Source organism: Takifugu flavidus, chromosome 14 (genome assembly GCF_003711565.1).
Source record: "Takifugu flavidus isolate HTHZ2018 chromosome 14, ASM371156v2, whole genome shotgun sequence".
NCBI lineage: Eukaryota > Metazoa > Chordata > Actinopteri > Tetraodontiformes > Tetraodontidae > Takifugu > Takifugu flavidus.
Genome location: NC_079533.1, coordinates 14,735,629 through 14,757,683, shown reverse-complemented (window position 1 = coordinate 14,757,683; position 22,055 = coordinate 14,735,629). Strand labels below are relative to the sequence as shown.

Below are 22,055 nucleotides of genomic sequence, written 5' to 3'. Positions count from 1 at the left end.
CTACGGAATTCGGGAGAGGACAAATCCTATGATTGCCCTCACCAACATCAAGATGTTTTCGACTCACCATTAAATTCGTGGTGAAGCATCATTTAAAACCCAAATACATTCTCATTATTAATACTGTTATAGTCAGGATAAAGATATAAATCTACTTTCGAATGATCGCTCACAGCTGTAAACTGTACTGCCGTAAAACGAGTGCAGTAGTGTCGTGAAAATGCAATATGGCGACAGCCATGACAGGACATGGTAAGAGAAACGCAGCCGAAACATTAATCTCTTTGATATTGTCGAACCAATTAGACATTCTTCAGCTTTCGTTTAATTAAATAATGTGTATTTTTTCAGGATCCACGTTTCTTAGGAGGATACAGCGATTCCTTCGCTCAAGGTACGTCCCTCCACATCAACAGTGGTTCCATGCTAATGCTGCCGCTGCGTTTGCAGAAGGACAAATGTCTCATTTGTTCTTCAGGTTGTGACAACCCTGCCAAAAAAAATGGTGCGTTTGTGTCTATAAACATCGACCGACCGAGTGCTTGTTTTTGAATGCCAGTGGAGACTTTTTGGAACGTTAGTTGTCGAGTTATGGAGCCCTCCATAACACGGAAGGTCTTATCTGCTCCTGCATGTTTTTGCAGGTTAGAGTGGCCCGGAGGTCCTCAGCAGCTGTCCTGTCTCCACACCAGCGCTCCTCTGGAAGCAAAGAACTGGGAGAAGAGGAACTTGAAAATGTATCCACCGCAGCTGTCAGAAGAACCACGCAGGCCAGCAGTGAGTGTCCACTGAACTTGCTCGACGTCCTCCGCTTTTAACTTTGAAGACAGACTAAAAAAAATTACAATTTTAATGGTTAGTTGTTGAAAGAATGACAACCACATTCGGTCCTTCCAGAATAGGACATCTGCAGGTTTTTACATCACACTGACAAATACTGAGAAGTGCTGTTGACCTTTGAACAGAGCTTTTTCTTCCTCTGCTGCAGGAGATCCACCACAGCAGGCGGCAGATCAAGTATAGCAAAGACAAGATGTGGTACCTGGCGAAGTTGGTGAGTATTGTAGTTGGGACGTTCACACAGATAAAAGGCTTCTTTAATTAGCCGTGAAGTTGTTGGCTCAGATGATGGACTTTATGAATACTGGAAGAACCAGTGAGGTTTTGCCTTTTAAAACAATGGATGTGTGTGAATATTTGCATTTGCACAAAAAGCAAAAATGTATCTGTCTACAGATCAGAGGGATGAGTATCGATGAGGCAATCGCACAGCTGGAGTTCAACGACAAGAAAGGGGCCAAGATCATGAAAGAGGTTTGAGATGCAGCTTCACTTGCAGAGGCTGGGAACATTTGCTAAACATTATTCTTTATGACCAGTTTTGGACTCTCTCCCACACTGAGCGCAGAACAACCAAAGCAAAGCAGATTTTAGATCTGTGTGAGATTGGGAATATTAATGTTCTACGTCTGCTCAGGTTCTTCTGGAAGCTCAAGAGATGGCCGTCAAAAATCACAACGTGGAGTACAAATCCAACCTGTATGTAGGTAAGTTGGAAAAACAGCCTCCAACCACAACCAAACAGACAAGACTGTAAATATTAACACAATGCTAATGTATAAATCATTCATTTTAATAATTTGGCCAAGGTAAACCATTTATAAACCAAATAGCCAATTAAAACTATTGAAATGTAAGTGTTATTGTGCCAGTAGCAAGGCAGTTTACTTTAGAGGCGGCCAAACGACCTTGCCAGGGCAGATAATGAACATATTTAATAATTAAAAACAGATTTCATTATAGTTCTGCTGCGTGAGTAATTGAAGATAAGCAGCACCTTCGTTGTTATTTTGGCCAGCTTTGCTTCAAAGGCACCTTCTGTAAATTAAATGAGACGTCGTGCATCTTATCACTCTCCGTCAGTGTATCTGACCCACCGCTTTTATCACCCCCCCCCACCTACAGCTGAGTCCTTCTCCAGCAAAGGCAAGTACCTGAAGCGGATACGTTACCACGGCCGCGGAATGTTTGGCATCATGGACAAAGTTTACTGTCATTATTTTGTCAAGCTGATGGAGGGTTCACCCCCCAAGACAGTGGAGAAGACCAGCTTGGACCAGGCCAAAGAGTATGTCCAGAGCCTTAGGAGCCGAACCATCATCCACAGCCTGTGATCCCGCTGAAAGGCAGCTTTTACCGAGTGTCCTTTGTAAATAAACTTGTCTGATGTCAAACGTGGCTCTTCTTGTCTTCGTTTTTCTTAAAAGCGGATAATTTTATCCAGTTGAACTGCTCAGATCACACCTGTTTCAATTTTTGGATGATGAAAGGGTCATAAGGGTTGAGCAGAAGAGGCCAAAAACCAGCAGACTGAATTCAGAAATCCAAATCCAATATGCTTCATTTACCGAAGGAACAGTAGTTTTTTCCAGGCTGCAGCACGCAGAGGACACTAGCGTGACTGATGTAAGAGAAGCTGTGAGGGCCAGAATGGTTACAAGAACCAGTGGAAGTGAAGAAAGCAGCTTTGTGCTCCTCTCACCATCAAATCATTTCATTTTAAGAGGTGTGATCGCACCCATCCCTGAAACAAAAAGCAATTAGAGCAACCTACCAGTAGGGGCTGAGCTTTGTTCAGCACAGAAATAGTCCTCTGAACAAGCAGTCTTGGGAAGCAGAGCTAACGCCTCAGGAAGTTTGTGCCTGCAGCCTCTCTGCTTTTTATTCAGCCTCTTCCATTTCTGATGTGAGTGACCCGGTTCTGCATCAGCCCGCCACCTAGAACCTCCCCGGGCTGCATGAGGGGAGGGGACCAAACCTCCTGCTGGCCTCAATCTCAGGTTGGAGGCTGATCTTTGGTCCCACAGCAGACATGTTTCCATCTGTCTGTCACCGGTCTGGTTGTAGTTCTGTGAGCTCAGACCTTTTGGTCGGTTTATTTAAAGCAGATAACAACATTGGTAGAATCAGTTAGTGAGGGAGGATGTTTATTTATGCCCGGGCAGTACTGTTGCTCGCAGTTTCTAAAGAATTTTATGGAAAACGTTCCGTCGGGCTTTGACCCGAGAATCAAAGACGCTGGCTTCAAAACTGTCGGACATAAGAGCGTGTTTCTGTGACTCGTACTGGCAGAGCAGCAATGCTGATGATTAATGAATGCGCAGTTTCGTGCCAAGCTCGTGTGTCCGTTTCCACGAGGCTTGTCGCCGTGGAAACCTGCGCCGGTGCCACATGGATTTCATTAATCTTATTCCTGGCAAACTGGAAATTTAATAAAGTTACTACAGCTGTGCCAGAGCACCAGGACAGAGACGGTCGCCTCCTCCGCTGCCCCGTTTTCTTCGCCGTTATCGCTGAACTGCATTGTGGGTTACGTATTGTTCCAAATGCACCTGTCCTCGCCTTCCATACGTTTTCAAGTGTATTCAACATTTAGTTTGAGCCATTAAGAATTGATGGGAGCTGCAAAAGCTTGAAATGAAGTCACTTGGACTGCCCCTGGTGGCAGGCGGCAGTATAAATAATGAAACCTCCTCCTTACTCTCAATATGCTTCATCTCATTCCAACATTAGTTCATCCAACATAAAGATCAGGGGGTAAAGACGCCAGCTAGCAGCTCTGGGAGTGAACTTCAGGACAGAACAAAACAAACTGACCTTTACTATTCATGATGGCTGAAATTGGTCACGGCAAATGTTCCTACCGACATAAAGGATGCTCCGTGGGGATCTTCTCCGCTTGTCTTTGATGTTGGTGTTTGGTCACGTGTGGAGCTGCAGCAAACGGAAATCAGGATGCATTAGTGCGAGGAGGGCCTGGGGCTGTTATTCATTTCCTTCCAGTATGTCCATTCTTCCTCACTGCCCGTCTGTGTTTGGCAGCCACCAAACGCTGTTATCTCCCATGTGGACTCTTCGGAACAAACGTCCCGGAGCCACCGGCCGCCCGCTGGCCAGCGCTCAGTGCTTTGCCCTTGAGAAACAAACCCAAACATGCAACGCTGCGTTAGCTCTCTGGACAGTCTCCAAACAGCCACAGTATCCTGCTTTTTGGGGAAAAAAATGAAAAAGCTGTCTGTAAAGACAGAGGCGCTATTAGAAACAAGAACGCTCTCCTCAGCTCTGGCTAGTTCAATCAAGAAGTTCCATTTAAACTTTCTGGACCTTTCAGACTCTATCAGGGTAAAAGCATTAAAGTTTGGCGTGAAACTTTTCTCTTTATCGCGACTCAGATCACCTTAGAGGCAGCGTCGCCTGAAGAGGGAGGCGCTTTGATCTGAATTATGGGCTTTCTCAACAAACGAGGACATTGACCTTGAGGAGAACCTCCAAACTCCATTCGAAGTTCCACAAATGAGGCCCATCACTGTATTTGGACTATTGTCTTCTTATTTATTATTATTGTTTTTACCTGCAAACAGTTTTTATTTTGTTTTAACAAGTCTGATTTCTGTAGTTTTACTGCAGTTTTTATTGCAGGAGTTTATTGTATGCCTGTATTTTATTTATGCTTCTCCCATTTTTATGCCTAAATCTTTATTGTTTAGCTTTTGCCGTTAATGTCACCGAGTTGCTTCCCTCAGTGACTTCATGAATGATGAGGGGCTCATTTCTCTCGGATATTTCAGTTTTTCCTCAAACGTTTTTTTTGTACCTGACTTAGATGACCAATCATCAGCTGAAGCAGAAGCTGTAAAGCTGCAGGGCCGTAGAATCTTTTCATAACAGATTGTGCTGCACAGGAAATGTGAGCTTGTGAGATGATGTACAAATATGTGATAAAGCTGATGAGCAAAATGACCTGGTGCAAACAAAATAACTGCAGCGGGACATCAAACTGAAATACGGTCTTCAGCTGCAGCAAACATTCCCAGCTTTGGAGATGAAGAGTCGACTCACTCGAGCTTCCCAGAGAGAGAAGAGTGACTGATATTCCAGAAGTTCCTGGCGTCTTCTGCTGTGAAAATCAAACATTTCCTCTTTTTCCTGGATTGTCTGACCTAAATCCGTCAGCATCAATTCAGGTTAGTGACCAACGGAGCTGCCCGTGCTGAATGAACAGCATTCCAGCTGTGAGGATAACCGCTCCAAGTGTGAGGTTTAACCTCCACAGAGGCAGAATAACTGCACCCGAGAGGTGAGCACCCGCCTCTCCCCTTCACTAGGTGACACTGTTGCATCACATCTGAATCCTCCTCCTCCTCCTCCTTATTTGTGAGGCTTCAGCCGCAGCAGCTGAGGCTCTCAGCACAAGAATCCTGATCCTCAGAAGTCAGACCGTGGCTGGAACGCGTCTCCACGTCCCTCCTCCCCAACTGATTCAACGCATCCCACCGAAACGGGTCTGGCTGAGTCCTGCTGGGCACGTTCCTTTTAATTTGCCAGGGTGATTTTCAATATTTTAGTTTGGTGGCCAGGCCGGAGCTGCCAGCAGTGGGCTGGGACGCAGAGATGGAGAGAACTGCCACACTGAGACTCCCCACTCCACTGCTCTGATGCTGCCAGTGTGTCCCAGCGTTCCAGTGATCAGGTCTAAAGGACCGGCATCAATGGATCCAATGGATTCATGATACTGTCAGCAACCCCCAACAAACATATTGTGTTAATCAGGGGATGCATCTGAAATATTTGATCATCCAAAAAAGATGAAGTACACTCCCCCCCTCACCCAAACACCTCCCCACACAGGCTCCGCCCCCCCCCCCCCCATACAGCCCCCACCTCAGCTGCCACAGGAGCTGATAAATGAGGTCAGCTGAGTCTAGTTGAGAAAGCAGCAGGTAGAACACCTGGGTAGAATCTGAATGGAGAGGAAGAGAAAAGGCAATCAGCACAGGGAACACACACACACACGCACGCACAAACACACACATGCACAAAGTCCTTTTTGCTCATTGTGTGGCCTGATTTGGATTGAATATCTGATTTAACAGCAGTTTTCCTGGAAACACAACAACAGGGACAGCGCAGGGGCAACGTGAACGATGCACACTTATGTACTGAGTTGACCTTGATTATTTAAACACACCGGCAGGTCCCCCTGTAGGTGGATTTCGATGCGGAAATATGTTAAACAAAGACAAATGAGTTTGCAGGAGAGCATATTGAAGACTGAACGAGCAAATAATGGTGAGACCGACCTCAGCGGTGCGGACTGCTGCAGTCTCGTACTAATCAGCTCTTTAAACGTGCCGCTCCGCTGGGGAGCTAATTCTGTCCGGACCACGGCAGCGTCTATTTACAGCTTTGTTAGCAGGGTGGCTGCACCGCTCCGTCAATTGAATTAAGGCTGAAGTCAGTAGAGCTCACGTGCTGATGGCCTGTGGGGCCATCGAGGAGTCACCTGCTGACCAGAGAGGATCTGTGGCCATAAAACGGCACATTAACAAAAGAGCAATCAAGGGACAACCAGGCTTGTGTGTGTGTGTGTGTGTGTGTGTGTGTGTGTGTGTGTGTGTGTGTGTGTGTGTGTGTGTGTGTCTGTATGTGCTGTGACCAAAGGAATGCATTAAAGACCAGGTAGAGCCCAACTGCCCCTCTACCTGTCCTAAATGTAGCAAAGCTAGCGTTACCCTCCTGCTGAGCTCAACCTCCTCTCATAGCAAAGACCTCAGTTCATTTGTGAAAAATTGATTCTGAACCCGTATTAGACGACAACAGAAGCCTTTTAAAGTGCCTTTGCTCAGAGGCAAATTCATCAATTATTATTTTTCCAATGCTGGTCTTTGAAAGTGCTCGGAATGCTGGGAGTTTTCCCCAGGCCTGGCATCGCCTGCGTCCACGATTAGCGTCACACTTCCACACCGAGAGAAGCGGGAGGCCCCCGAACGTCCGCATGTTTCTTTAATTAGAAATGTTGGCGTCAAACTGGCTTTCCTGTCGACGACGACAGCGAAATGCTGCTGTCCTAATGAAGCGTTTGAAGGACAGAGATAGAAAGCGATAAGACACTTTCCCCAACGTGCCTCCCAAGAACAGAGAGTCGGTTTGGAGGGACGCGCTCGTCTCTGGTGAATCTAAAACATTTGAATGTGTTTGCTCTGTAGGATCCATCTGTGCTGCACAGATAAGGAACTAATCCAAATGGAAACCGCTTGGTGCCTGAATCTGGTTGTTTTGGTATCAGAGCTGCTCCACAGACTTTGGTGAGCGCCGTGACTGCGATAAAACTCACCACGACTGCAGGAAAAACAGGGCCAGCGCTCCAACACAAACTTCCATCATCTATTATTTATTTAGAGGGAAACAGAAAACTGCAGCCCAACACAACAAACAGCTGTGATAGTTAGTTCCCTATATGGCCTACAAACAGTTTGGATGGAATCATCCTCTTCTGCTGACACACATCTGGAGCTGCACCTCCTTTATCAGGCTCTGACTCTGGTTTTTATGAGCTAAAGTGCCCAATGTAACAGCAGAAACATGGACAAGAAAAGACAGAATTCCACTCTGACCCAATCAGAACCTCCACCCAGAGGTTGGCTCAGCTGCTGGAATGAACCCGTCCTGCTGAGGATCCGGTGTGTTTCCAGTCTGCAAGTAGACGGAAGAAAGGACGCAGGGTCAGGACCGTCATCTGGACCTGGGCTGTTGCTGAGTGGCTCCAGCTGGACCAGCCCCAGTCAGGCGCTGGGAGGGTGAACGTGAGGTCCATCCCAGGACAGCAGAGGGCCTGGATCCAGTTTTCTGTTGCTAAATGTGCCATAAAAGATGAAAACAGTGACAGCTTGTACGCGTTTCTGAATTTATTTAGTCGCGTTCACATAAACTCTAATTCCCACAATCCATCAAAAACGCACCACAATAGCGTTGAGTCAACTTCTACACCAGCCGGGTCTTTGATCAATGAGACATCGCTCTGAATCTGTGCTCGTGGTTTTTCATGGCCAGCGGACCACAGATTTGATTTTCCTGCAGCTGATAAGTGTGGCGTGGCGCCGCATTCCGTCTCTGTCAGTACCTCACCAGAACAGGAACAAATGGCGGCTCCAGTCACCACAGAGAGAGGCGTGCAGTCTTTGGTTAGCTTAGCTGCTACTGTAGCATATGTGCTAGCATCAGCATCATTCCCCCTTCCCTGAAACCTGTCACGCTTTACAGACACAGTTTATCCTGACAGCAAGTGCAAGTGCTGCTTTTCAATCCAAACCTGAAGTTTGAATAAATAAACCATGTTGTTCAGCTCTCTGGGGGTGGCTTAATTAATCCCACCAGGTAACCGTCAGAGGACAACAAATGACACTTGTCAGTGCTGCAAGTGCTGATTTAATTCTTACATCATCATAATGTCCAAATAAGGAGATATTATTTCATCATACAGCTCATGACGAGGTCACTCAAGGTCACCAATCATCTTATACAGCTCGAAGGAAGAGGAGAATTGAACCTCTTCATCTGCAGCCCACTTTCAGCAGCCACCCCCCACCCCACCCCCACCCCCACCCACCAACCCACTCGCACCAGGGGCCCAGAACAGCACCAGATGTTGTCGTGCGGCTTCTGCTGAGTCGCTCACATTTTTATTAGTTGCGTGCCCACATCTCCGCCTCCGCCCTTAAACAATCAGGCATATGGACGTCCTCCTCTGGCCGGCCGGCCCGGCTTCAGCCGGACCCCGCACGACGCAGCCGCCTCGCCTCCCGATCTCCCTCTAATCCAGCGATAACCATCACCTGTTCTCTCGGTGCTGCTCCGCGTCCTCGATGCTGTGTGAGTAATTGGCCTGTGCCTTTCGCTTGATTATTTTGATTGCTGCATTTTTCACTGTCCCCTCTCTGGTGACTCCTCTGGCACTACAGGTGCTGAGCTTCATTAATTACCACCTTAATTGGTTTCGAAATGCCGCACACGAGTTTGTTTTTTTTGGAGGGGGGGGCTGTGGAAAAACATCTCAGTGTGTTTCTTCCACTTAAAGAGACAAATGAACTTCATCTTGGCAGCAGATTGCGGAGGCGATGCAGGAGGCTTCCCAACTCAAGGACAACCAGCTGCTGGATGGAAGCGCCCGCCCTCAGGCGCACGTTTGATTTATCGCCGCGTTTTTAATGACCAGCACATCTGAAGTCACGCGCCACCACTGAACATGTCACATTACACAAACGTCACGCTGTGATGTCACTGTCAAGCTATTATTACGTCACCGCGGCAGCACTATCAGACATCCCAGCGGTTCTAGAACGGCTCCCGGAATCAAAACGCTTCCTTTTGGTCACACTCTGCCAATTCGAAGTCGTCCTCGCCCAGGTGTGTATTTACACATGTACTGAGAAATTTGTGGCTTTGAGTTTTTTCGTGACAAATATTATATTGAAACTGTTGCTTGAGCCCTGGATTTGACCTCCAACCTCCACCTCCATAATTTCCGTGAAGGTTCTTCTCCCTCCGTGAAGGTTATAAAGCCAGGCAGACCTTTATGGCACCCTCTGACCCATAAACACGGAGCTTCGCCTCGATTGGCTGTAAAGATTGGGGGGGTGCTGTCTGATTTCAGCGCTGGAGAGACATTCCAGTTTATGCTGCAGGATTTCCCCCCAACCTCGTTACTGGAGGAGACACGTGAAGCATCCCAAGAAGAACCTGAGCAGTGAATGATGCTGCTCCTTCACCAGCGCCTCGGCATCTCCTCCGGACCGAAAGCTCCTCTCATTCTCCTCACGACAGACTTTTCTCTCCCTTTCCTCCCCGCAAGCAAACAAAATAGCCTTATTTCTTTTTAATGAAACATTTAATACATCTGGCACCAACCTGAACAAAGATATTACCTGATAATGAAACATGCAGACTTGGTTCCAAAGTAGTCTCTTTTTTTTTTACAGCTAGATGTCATCATCTTATTCAAACACACCGAAATAAACTCTTGTTCTTATTCTTCCCCTTGATATTTGAGACAAACATCAAGACATCGTGAGAGGACTGAGGAGCATCTTCCTTACCTACACTGCTCAGCTCAAGGTCATCTGGGGCGTCCTGCAGATGCCTGGTGGATGAATGACTATTAACTGCACAAATGTGCAACAGCGTCTTAACAATTCCACAGCAGCCTTGATTTAAGACTCTGGGGATGAGCTATGAGACAGGAGATGTAAACTCAGGTCAAACTGTCATATTAAGCCCACATTTTACTCCGTTTAGAGGAAAAATGTTGGACAAAATAAAATAGAAATTCCCGTCCTCCCTGGAGAAATACGAGCAGAGCAGCGAGGACCTGAAGGCAGCTGGCAGCAGCCTGATTGGCTCTATTAGTCCAGAGAAGATGAAGGCCTTAAGTGTCCTTTAACAAATCCGTTCTCAGAACCGGCGCCGCACGGCTAAAGAAGCTACCAGCAATAGGAAGCAACAAAACATCTTACCCTCTCTGTTGGAGATCATTCCAGAGAACTGGAACGTTCCTGTGTGCTAGAACATGTAAATAACGTTGCGGGAGGTGTTTTTGTGAAGCTATCGCCGCGCCTGGGAAGGCTGGATCGATGCCTTCTTTCCCCTCGGCCTAAATTGGACGGCCACGGATTGATTCACCCGAGAGCCCGACGAGAGCCGCGGAAACCTGCGCACGAACGCACCACCAGCAGGAACATACGCACTTCATCTCTGCGGCGTCTCAGCACCTGCGTCCAGTGTTGAGACGCCCGGATGAATTTGCAAGCCTGTCACGATAATGGGGTTTTCCAACACTTGACCCTGAGCGCACGTGCAAGTGTGATTGGTCACTTGACCTGCACCGTCACCTCCCTGGTGCGCTCTGGTGCAGAATGTGCAAGTAATTTGCTCACACACAAACACACATACAGTCGCAGTGCAGCGGCAGCCATCAATAACCCTCCCCGCTGTAGGACTTCTAATATAAACAGCGCCCGTTATCTTCAACCTCGTGCACACAGACTGATCACCGCTGGAGAAATGTCTGTATTTCCTGCTGTTGGTGGTGGCAGCCAGCGGGTTAAATGAAGAGTGTGGCAGGTTTTATGATTTAAGGAGCAAAAAAAAGGTGAGAGATAAGGAGAGAAAAGAGCCCCAAACTGTTGTTGGTCCATTGTGAGAGACTGCAGGACCATGGAGGTGCCCATTGGTGGGGGACACATGCCACAGGTGTCTCCCTGCTGCAGATGTTTTCATGTAAAAACCAAAAGTATTACAAGATGGACCTTTAATCCAAAGAAAGGGTCCTGAGGTTGCTTAGGGCCAAAATGGCTCCTTAGTTTGGATGTCGCGAGCTGTTGTGGGATCTAAATGGCTGACTCTTGTGTCTAATTTGTCCGTTGTCCATCAAACGTGTGTTATTACATCAAATCTGATGTTTTAAGCTTCATTGAAGAGCACAGTGAAGAGTCAACAGCACCAGGATGGACGGCGTCTGCAGAGCGGACTCGGCTCAGTGGATCCCCGAGGGCCCAGGTGGCTGATGGAGCCAGAATCCATTACCAGCCTCCTGCGGCCTGATGGCGATCAGTCGCAACTTTATGGCCGCTGACGTGGAACCGATGTCAGGGATTAAGTATCGGAGCGGCGTCCGTCAGGGGACGAGAGGTGTTGTCTTGGGGAGCCGTGAGAAGCAGGAAGACTGTGAAGTTCCAGACTGCAGGGAGAGGAGCGTGATTAGGGATCAGTCTGACGCGCGTTGAACCTTTAATAATGTTTATTCGATTCATTTCATGTCAGAGATGGTCTCATTGCAATGGATGCCATATAAATAAAGCTGAATTGAACCCAAACTGGATAGATTAGTTTTAAAATCCAGCTTGTAGCAAAACACACCAAACGTGAACCCTGACAGGCTCAGTTTGGCTCCAGGGCAAATGATTCTGCTTTCTTCTACATAAGTTAAAAGCTGCAAATGGCCAAAATGAGAAGCCTGAGTAGCTGCTTTAATAACCTTTTCTGCAACAAACAGCGGAGCAGATGCCAGCGTGAAGCGGAGCCCTGTTTTCACCCATTGATTTCTGCTAGTTTTGTCGGTTCTCCTGCTGTCACAATCAGCCTACACACCTCCCGGCCCCCGCCCCGCCTCAGCGGGGGCCTCTGCAGAGTCCAGCCTGTCACATGCTGTTTAAGGGGTGGCAGCCAGCGTCAGGCTTTAATCAGCTCCAGGGTCTTCACTGTGCAGCCACCGACACAATGAGATAGACAACCTAATCAGGCAGAATGCCCATCAAAAACCGAAGAATAAAGCCGCAGACATCAACCGTCTGCACAAATTAACACTCTTATCGGCCCATTTTATCTCCTCCCTCTGAACCGCTTCCATTCGGACACTCTGCGATTGTTATGCTCGGCACCTTCAGATTTTTTAAGGTCGACTCTCACAGATGAATCACTGTCAATCGATTTCCTGGGAGATCTGTAATTGTAAATGTGTTTCTGTGCCTCATCCATCTACTGGTCTATCTGCTGCCTGTGGGCTCCTTTGGTTCCAGCATTTTGGCAAATTTCACCAGAAGTGAGAGAACAACAAACCAGAATTCAGAGACCTGAACAGGGTGGTGCAAATTTGAGCTCCAGCTGTGGGGGGAAACCTGAGTCACCAGAGGAAAACTGCACCCCTCTCCCAGTTTAATGTAGGGAATCGACTCTACTCCCAGGAATATTTCACCCCAAAGGAATCCGTTTATTCAACGATCCTTTCTCAAATTTCATTTTAATGTCATAACGTGCGGTTCCGTTTCCTGTTTATATGGAGCTAATTTGATTTTCTGGTGATATTCCAGCAGAATCCTGCAGTGGTGAAGTGAAGTTCCCTCACACGGCATCTTCCTCCTTCCTCAGTCTTCAGGTTGTGTTGCGCTGTTGTTTCATAAATCAGGGGATAATGCGATTGGCTGAGATCCAGTCAGGGAGGCGTTTAATTCTCCCAGCTCCTCCAGCAGCACTTAAGGTGGGATTACTAATACCTCAACATATTATTTCAATTAGAGGAGCATCTCAGGAAGTGGAGGGAAGGAGCGAATGCAGGGAACAGAGCTGCGGCACTTCCTTCTATCCCTATTCTCTCTGATTGCACTCGTTCTCTCTCGCTGGTTGATGATAGACTATAGAACATAAAATAATACCACAGACAGCTGCACATATTACCTGGATACTTTTAATACAGTTATTTCAGCTTTTTTCCCAGTATGATTATGTTTTAAAGAGGCTCACTCAGACTTATTGTTCTTTTTTCCGTATGATGGCACCCTTGTGTGAACTTCGGAGCAATGAGACAATTGCGTCGCTCATTTTTAACTGGAGAGGATCTGTTCTTCATCATTACTGAGCAACAGAATGTTTGGAATCGGTGCCGGGAGAATTCGCCAGCGGAGTCAAACCCCGGCATAAATAAAAAGGCAGGAGGCAGGAGGCAGGAGGCAGGAGGCGGGGTTAAGGAACTCGGGTCCCATCTGGAGATGTGTTGCCGTGGTGACGGTTGTTACCTGATGAGCTGGTCAAGAACCAGCTGGACATTCTTAGATTTCTGTAACGGCACGCTAATAGACTCATTATGATAATCAGATATAATCAAGCTCACAGTCTGATGTAAACAGAGCTGCGAAGTCAGAGAGCGAGAAAATGGATCTCTCGGTTTCCCGCCTTTGTTAGTTGCCCTCTCTCACTTTCCGCGCCGGTTGTTGCTCCCCACCGTTCTCCGTTTGAATTAGGCAATTTAACTGATTGCAATTACACACTGTCAGGAGCTTTTACGTCACTTTGATTGGATAACAATTTTAATTCAATACCAGCCACTAACGAATTTCCCTCCATTTCATACAATATAGCAGAAGTCAGTTGCAATATTGTTAACCCAATTCTGGTGTTGCTAATTCCCCCTTTGAAGCCAGAGCGTGTTTATTCCATGGCTCAGTCAAGCCATGGCCTTAACATGATCTATCTTGAAAGGGCAGCGATCCCCTGCGGGACACAGGACTATCTGAGTGACATTTGCACCCTCATGCGCCCAGTTGGCTTCCAGTTTCCAACACTCGCGCACAATTATCTTTATTGTCATCTATTCACATCTTCAGGGAAGAGGGAACATAAATATACCCACTTCACCCCCCCCCACCCCCACCAAGGAGTGTCTTACAGTGTGTGCCTTAAAGTGGGAACCAATGTGTCCTGACAGCCAGGAACCCTTTTTGGTCTCTTCATTACGTAAATCTTAAACCATTTTCTCTGAAACTGGTGTTTAGATAAACAAAGAAGACACTTTTTCCTCAGAGTCATAAAGGAGGTCATCTCCCCCTCCAACACCACTTTGTTTATTCACACAAATACAATGTAAATTCACATTATTCCACTTTATCCTCACAAACAGAAGACTTTTTTGCCCTGTGTTGCGTTCCTATCAGCCAATCAATGAGCAGAGCGTTGATGGAGATCACTTGGTCTCTTATTGGTGGTAACATCTGTTATATCCTCATCCTCTACATTCCTAAGGCGTTAGCATGTTCGAAACTAATGCCACAGCTCGCTCACGTTAGCTTGGTAGTTCCTGATTAGTGGATCTAAATAACTACTGGACCATCTTTGCTAATGTTTTGAGGACAGCTACAGCCACAGGAGGACACCAGCTGAACAAAAGACCATCCGGCCAGACCAGTGGATTATTTGTGGGCGTCCTGTCCAGGTTTGACGGCATTGACCTTTCTTCTCTTCCCTCTTAGATGAGCTCATATATATTGTGATGGCTCTCATCATGTGGCTCTTTACCATTTTTGTGGATCCAATGCTGCATCTGAAATTGTTGTATTTTGGAGTTCTTTTCACAATGGAATTAAGATGTTGGTAGTTAGAGTTGGTGGTTCGTTTGTAGATGCAGGGAAGCGTGACCTCTGGGTCTCTGAGGCTCTGCTGTATGCTAAATATGTGATAACGTCCCCGAGGGGTTTTAATGAACCACCAACAGCAGCAGCTGACAGCCTGACATGGGATGATCTTTCAGATATCTTTATGGAGAAGAATGTGAGGAGGAGGGCCACTGAAAGCTCCATCTCATCTCCAGATCTGACTGAACGTTAAAACAAACATCCTGGATCAGCACCAAAGATGAATGAGCTCTCCTTCGGCCCAATGTCTGGTTGCACTCTTTTGGCCATCTGGGTTGATTTTTCTAAGTCTCTTCCATCTTCTAGCTTACTTTGAGGCCACTATTAAACACTCCTCAAGCTCTTTCAACAGAAACTCTAAACTTAGCTATAAAAAAAAAGTGGAGGCCGGCAGGAAAAGCATTGATTATGGACGTTAAGATTCTACCCTCCAGAGTGTTTTGGCTGACTGAGGCCTGTCGCTGCAGACTTCCACCCCACGTGGAGTAATCGGTTCACCTTTCGTTAGCAACGCGCTGCAACCTTTACTCTGGCTGATGTCGAATGCGTCTCAAATGACGGAGCTAAACCGCCGGGTCAGTTTAAACCTGCTTCCTCCAGCCTGCAGGGCTGTTTGTGTCTCCCATCAATGCTGATATTTGCACTTTCTGTAGCAGCAGTTTACAAGTTCAGCGTTGGATGTGAGAGGGACCCTTGAGGGACATATGTGTTTATTATGCAGTTAAAATTTTCTTCTGCTCATTGAGATATCAATCCAGAGCTGGGTTCTCTGGGTTTATGCTGTACTCCAGAACAAAGGGCCCGACAGTTGAGTTGGTAGAAGAGAGTCAAAGAGCACCTGGGGGGTCTGTACTGGCTATACCGTCTGCCATTTACTCCATTGTTTCTATGTAAGGGCACCTAAGAGGGCATTTTGTCACATTTTTCCCAATCAAAGATCTTGTTTGGTTCTTTCTGGGCACCTATAGATCATTTCAAAGACTATTTTTATGTCTTTTCCTTCCACTTGAAGAACATCCTAGAAGACTCTTTATGATTTTTCAGTGCAAATGAAACTTTTTTTTCGATGTTATTCCCCAGAAAAACCATCATTTTCCCTTTGGAAACACACCCAAGATGGCTCTTTACTGTGTTTTGTCCACTGAAGAACACATTTACTCCTTCTTCTTCTCCACCAGTCTGACAGAGTTGATTGTATTTTCTTCATTTCTGCTCTTAAAACATGCTCAACAAATTGGGGGTTTCAGTAGCGCCCCTTCAAATCTAAAATACCCTTTCCACAGGGGGATCTTCAGAGTAGATAGATGAAAATCAAACATATCCAGACACATTAAGTCTTTTCAGGCCAATTTCTACACCTGCTATTTGAAGGAGCTCCCCCCTCAGATCACCTCCACGTTCAGGAAAGTTCATCTTCAGACCTTTGCTATAAAAATGAGGAAAAGTATTTCAAACCGCAGACAAGATGTGGTCGCTATGGCAGCTGCCATCAATGGTTCATTATGAACTGCCTTCAGAGGGCCACAATGCAGCAAGGTGCAATCAAACACTTTCTACAAATTAGGCACCAAAAGCGCATTTTGTTACTTTGAATACTTAAAGTAAAAAGTCGTTTTATTGCTGTGTTTTCCTGTCAGTTTGGTAAAAGTTCCTATTTATCAGCTTTGGGTTTAACGCACAACACATGACATCTTTCTCATCCAGTTGGTGCATTTGTAAGTGATTTTAATCCATCAGCAGCCAGTAACAATTGTGTTTATTTACCAAATTTAGCATAATTGATGCAAGTCGGTCGAATAATTGTTGTGCCGTTTCTTTTTTTAAATAGAGAAGAATCCAATGAGTCTCTTATTTGAATGAATGCACAAAAATTGGAACAGAATTCTGGATCAATACTGAAGCTACTAATGATTTTGATACGGTTGCCCTCCGACTGGAGGTTCAAGGTTTGTTGGCGTTGCAAAGAAAGTGGAGTCATTGTAGTGCATGTGTGTGTGTGTGTGTGTGTGTGTTTGTGTGAGAGAGAGAGAGAGAGAGAGAGAGATTTGGTCTGGTTAAGACTGGCCAGGAAGGTATTAAGGCCTGATTGATTTCTTTGGCTCTAATCCACCTCCCAGTGAAAGTGGAGCTCCCTCTCGAAACATAATTTACTGGATATTTTCAAACACATCAGTACTGGATATGAAGCTGCTCCAGAATTTGTCTGCAGTCATTTTTGGCCCCTTTTGACTCATCCTCCAGTGTGATTCACCTGTTTAAAGCCATTTGCACCACAGCTGTTCCTCTGGAGATGGACTGAACTTGTTTTAAGGTCCAGTTTGGAAGATATTGATCAAGACACATTCGCTGACATTTCCCATCACCCAGATGTTTTTTTTTAAATAAACATTCATGTTTCATTTCCTCTCATCAGTCTTGCGACGCAACAGTGTTTTAGATATCTGAGGGTGAAGTCTGAATTGATGGAAATATTATTTTTGCAGGTTTACTATCACTGAACCATCAAGAAGCTTATTATTTGTATCATGTAAAATCAATCGTGACCCTCCCCCCCTTCCCAGGGTGGGCTGGCTTCATTATGCTGGCTGAGTCCAAGCTGGTCGGTGGATTCTACTGGATTTATTCATTTATTCAGATACCGGATTGAATTTCAGAATTGTGCTACACAAACAGCAGTTAACATTCAGCACAGTGATATTTTTCTATTAAGAACTTTAATGGGCTGTTTAAGAGTGATCTGGAACATGTGACGGCTCCCGCTGACAGGAAGTACATGACGTTAGCTTCCTTTAGTCTTTAACCATGGGTCATCTGATGATGCCTCGAAGGCAGAGGTGGTTTATAATAAACGAGTTTGCTTTTGTTATTAAGAGATAATCAGTTAACTAAAACCCAAGAGAAGGTGAAATCTCACTTCTGTCTCGGTAATAAACATAACGTAGAATTTACACACACACCTCCTCACGCACCGCAATGAAACATGTTCTGTAATTCATTAGGACTCTTCTCAGCAATAACTGTTGGGAATATTCCCTCCATCCAATCAGAGCCATTGCTGTGTTATTAAGTTGTTGTTGTTTTTTTAATTCGGGGGGGGATTATAACCCTGAACCCTCCAGCAAAATGAATTGATGAAGAGAAAAAAAATCTTTCCCGGAAAGAAGAGGATGAAAGAAATCATAATTATAATTACCGTGCTGTCACAACTGTATGTATAAATGTGTCAGTGTGTTTGGTTTAATAATATATCAGTGACATTTTCATGGGTCTGGTGCTTTTCTGCGCATTTTAAATTATCATCTGGAAGGACTCAGCCTGACCTCGACTGGCTTTCTGACTCCCGCATTCCTTTTGATTAAGAGAATTTCCCACATATTTAAAATACGTTTTTCTACCCAAATCTTAATATTTTTGTGCTTTTCTTATTCTTCCTTTTCAAAGTTTAATCCCACGAAACAAGCTGTCAGTTGAAATGAGATAGTGATGTATTTTAAAGCAAATGGGACACAGAGCTTACTTCCAGTAAGATCTCAGACTCAACATTTTTATTTAAATGAAAAAACATGCACAGAATGTGCGACATCCGGCCACTGATGAAGTACCAGGATCGGCCTATGGAGGCAGCACTGTGCACAGCCTCGCTGCGAAGCAAATAGAAGAAGAAATTATTGAGCAAGAAGAGTAAATGCTGCATATATAGACACCACGCTATTCTATAAATTATTATAACTCTTCATTTTTACATATTAATATAGCAGATTACAGTTATATGAAAAATGCCCCTTTTGGATTTTTTTTTAATACTACCAGTAATGGTCAGATTTTTTGATTACCTAAGAGGCTTTATCTTAAGTGTTTTTACATCCAAAAGACATAATAATGTCTGGGAATTGAGGCAAAATAAGAGGATAAAAGGAAAGAAAAACAGAAAAATGACCTAGACACAAAGTAAAAGCCACACTCTGAGCCGCCGACTGTTAAATATAATCCTGACCCTTTACCAGGCTTGTTTTAAATGTCACACCGCTTTACAAAAGCAACATCAGCACTTTAAAAGCACTCTGAAATCCCAGTGTTTATAGTCAGTCATCGTGTGTGTGTGTGTGTGTGTGTGGTGTGTGTGTGTGTGTGTGTGTGTGTGTGTGTGTGTGTGTGTGTGTGTGTGTGTGAGAAACAGGATTCGAGAGCCAGTCAGGAGACAGAAATTGATCAGTCACAATCTCTTCACCTCAAACTGGTTTTGATGCTGGTCCCTTAAATGGTCTCATGATGATGAGAAACTGGGATAAAATCTTTTCTGATTAAGAACCAGTTGGAAAGAATTCTTTGACTTCATCAACGTCTCCGTGGCTACGTCGTGCAGCCTGTGGTGAACCAGCCGTGGCCGACTATGAACGACTTGACGATGAAGAGCGAGAACATAGAGGCACCATTCATGACATCAGCAACAGCTCCGCCGATGAACATGAGTTTGTGCTTGGGCCCCTTTTTTCTGACAAAAACACACAATTTATTTTATATTTCTTCTTAACGATTATTTGCACGCTGGAGGAAAGAAAAGTGCAGTAAAGCTGTTGTATTTAGGGATAAAGATAATATTTCGCGGCGCTGGATTAACATGAGCTCTGCCTCTGTCAGCTTCAGTCTGTACGAGAGAATTTGGAGTGATTAAAAAGTTAATGATGTACCGACTTAATTCTTTAATTGAGCTGTGGAGAAAAATAAGATATCAGCTATCAGGAAAGTTCTCAGATTGCGGCTAAAGCGGGGATTTAACTCGCGGGCAAAGCCGAGACTGATGTAATGTAATCACCAACAAATTTATTAAAATGTGTAATTAGGTTATAAAAATGACTTTGTCTGAAGCCGAGGAGCTGATCCAGCCGTTCCTCCTTCAGTTTTCTTTGTGTATGGGTTCAGTTTATTGATAATATGACAGCCGACAGGCAATATTCAAAAACTGCGGCATTCAAAGGAGCAAATATAACTGGAAATGCATGAAACAAAATTTGCTTTGATGTATTTTAGATTATTTCTATTTTCTTTCTCTTATCTTCATACTTTTATGTGTATTTCTAGAGCCGCTGTTGTGCAACAAACCGTCTCATCACAAAGACGATCGGCACAAGTTACAGCAAAGGCCAGAACGCGATGGCGAGCCGCAGGTGGTCGTCGGTCTTCATGAGTCGACCTTTGACCTGTTGCACAGCGCCGGAGCACAAACCCAAGTGGTCTCCACCGTCTCAGCGGTCGGGATCACCAAAGCGCCGTCGTCGGGGTCCATGATGTGCTCGCTGGCTGCTAATGACGCTCAGCCCAGTGCTGATTCTGAGGTTGAGCAGGGGAAGCGTTCCCTCGGCTGGGCGTCGACGCCTCCTGTTGGATATTGATCGGCGTGTTTCATTAAAAACAGACGTGTGGGAACATGTTTGTGCAGCTGTTTCGGAGCGTGAGCTGTGCTCTGGTCCTGTTTGTGAAGGCGCTTCCTAATTAGCCGCTTAGCAGAGATCAGTAGTTTCTGTGTTGGACAATCAGCTTATTGATCAGTGGGTCTAATAGGACGCCGCATCCTGGCGTTGTTGACTGGAAGATGACGATACAATTTTCCATCCTTCAACTTGTGCTTTTTAAACTGTGTTGCACAGACTATAATTGCCCTGTTAAAACCTTCTTTAAAACCCAGCTGCTTCTGAGCAGAATAATGTGTTATTGACACATTAGCAAGGGTTTTCTTGGCCCTCTGCTGCTCTTCTTTTTAAGATCCGACCTGAATAAAGACCAGCGATGCCCCATGGCCTCCTGTAACTATATAGAAATGGATCCGAACTGGCTGGATGCTCTCTGGTCTCCCGAGCTGCGTTGTGAGTCAGGATAATGAGCACTACTCAAGGAAACTTGGGTTATTTCTGTCATCCTCTTCCTCAATTAATGCCAGGCACGCCTGGATTTGATCCCACGACCTGTGGGATTATTGCAATGAGTTAATCTGTCTCTAAAAGCAGGTGAAACATCAAAACTGACAGGTAAACTCTGCAGCGACGTCGTGGGAGTCAGAGGGATTCAGCCGCCTCCTGAAGGTTCAGCAGTCGGATTTGAGCAGTTAGAAGTGGCAGCATGTTGTCCATCTTTATTTGTCCCTGTAACGGAGGCGGTGATGAGGCCGCACGCGGCCGCTGTTCGCTCCGTCTGAGCTGAATAACACAGCGACCTTGTGAGGAGCCACGCTGAGAAACAGAGACATCGTCTCTGCCAGATGGAAACAAAGTCCACCGTCATCATTCATGAGCTTCCAGAGCTGAGTGGGTGATCAAACCTTTGGCTGTTTGCTGAGTCTTCACAGTTCAGCCTCATCACTCTGGAAAACCCTCCAAGGCCAAACAGGAGCCTCTCTTGGAAACTCTGGTGCTGACTTTACATCAACGTTATATCAACATAGCAAGAAATTTGGGTTTAAATCAGTGAGCGGGAACATTGACGTGGATCTGAAACCAGAGCATCAGTCTGGAAATCTCATTAACAACCTCCAAAGATAAACATTTGACAGATGTCCAAAATCTAAAGTGAGGTAGGAGAAGAGGAGGCAGTTCGGAGACTTTGTATAAACTCGTGTGATTATTCTCTCAGACTCTGCGTCAGCGCTTTAGGGGCGTCACCTTTAACGCACGAGGGGAAATATTTCACCAAGCCCGTCCAAGATTTACTAATTGAACCTTCAGTGTTTCTGCATAGTCATATCTCATCATCGCCTTGGCAGGAGCTCAGGCACAGAGGTAAAAGCTACGCCGCAGCCATCCTCATCAAAACGATGCCACTACCAGGGCGACAAGAGCCAGATTTGATTTTAACGGCGCTCCTTGTTGCTTAAGTAAATTAGTTTGAACTGTGAGACTCGCTGGCGTTTGACACCCACCTCTGCGTTTATCCCTCATCTGAGTCCTGCAGTCAAAGTGCTAATGAGTCGCCCGTGAACTCAATATTGTCTTCCAGAAAGAGCTGAAGAGACGGAGAGACCCATAGTGCGTCAAACGCAAATCCAATCACACCTGTTGTAAGTCATTTTAATTTCAGCAACAGAGGTCTTGGTCTGAAGGTGACTTCATTACATTACAGGTTATTGCCTCATATATCAAACTTGGGTGGCCCCAGTTTTCAGGTAGCACAAGAGTGGGGCTGACTGGGAACCTGATGGCCCTCCATCACGCAGTGATTAGATTAGCCAGCTGGTTATGTATAAAACAAGAGCCGACACAGCTAGCTGCT

General features: G+C 45.6%; 1 protein-coding gene across 2 annotated transcripts; it reads left to right on the top strand.

Moving 5' to 3' along the window:
* The first annotated feature begins 8 nt into the window (after positions 1-8).
* Positions 9-2,238, top strand: mrpl22 (mitochondrial ribosomal protein L22). 2 transcript variants are annotated; one of them, XM_057054066.1, is made up of 8 exons: positions 9-252; positions 352-394; positions 645-777; positions 989-1,054; positions 1,237-1,314; positions 1,478-1,547; positions 1,966-1,986; positions 2,070-2,238. In XM_057054066.1, exons 1-8 carry the CDS (start codon positions 228-230, stop codon positions 2,144-2,146), a joined length of 513 nt encoding a protein of 170 aa, XP_056910046.1. In that variant the 5' UTR covers positions 9-227; the 3' UTR covers positions 2,147-2,238. The 2 variants fall into 2 exon arrangements, with proteins under 2 accessions (XP_056910046.1, XP_056910045.1); XM_057054065.1 differs by having other exon boundaries at positions 10-252; positions 1,966-2,238.
* The last annotated feature ends 19,817 nt before the right edge of the window (positions 2,239-22,055 follow it).

Excerpts from the sequence above, each read along its gene's own strand:
- mrpl22 (XM_057054065.1), top strand. The coding sequence starts at position 228 with ATGGCGACAGCCATGACAGGACATG. Across the intron at positions 253-351 it reads GACAGCCATGACAGGACATG|GATCCACGTTTCTTAGGAGG; the intron begins GTAAGAGAAACG and ends GTATTTTTTCAG. Across the intron at positions 1,315-1,477 it reads GGGCCAAGATCATGAAAGAG|GTTCTTCTGGAAGCTCAAGA; the intron begins GTTTGAGATGCA and ends ACGTCTGCTCAG.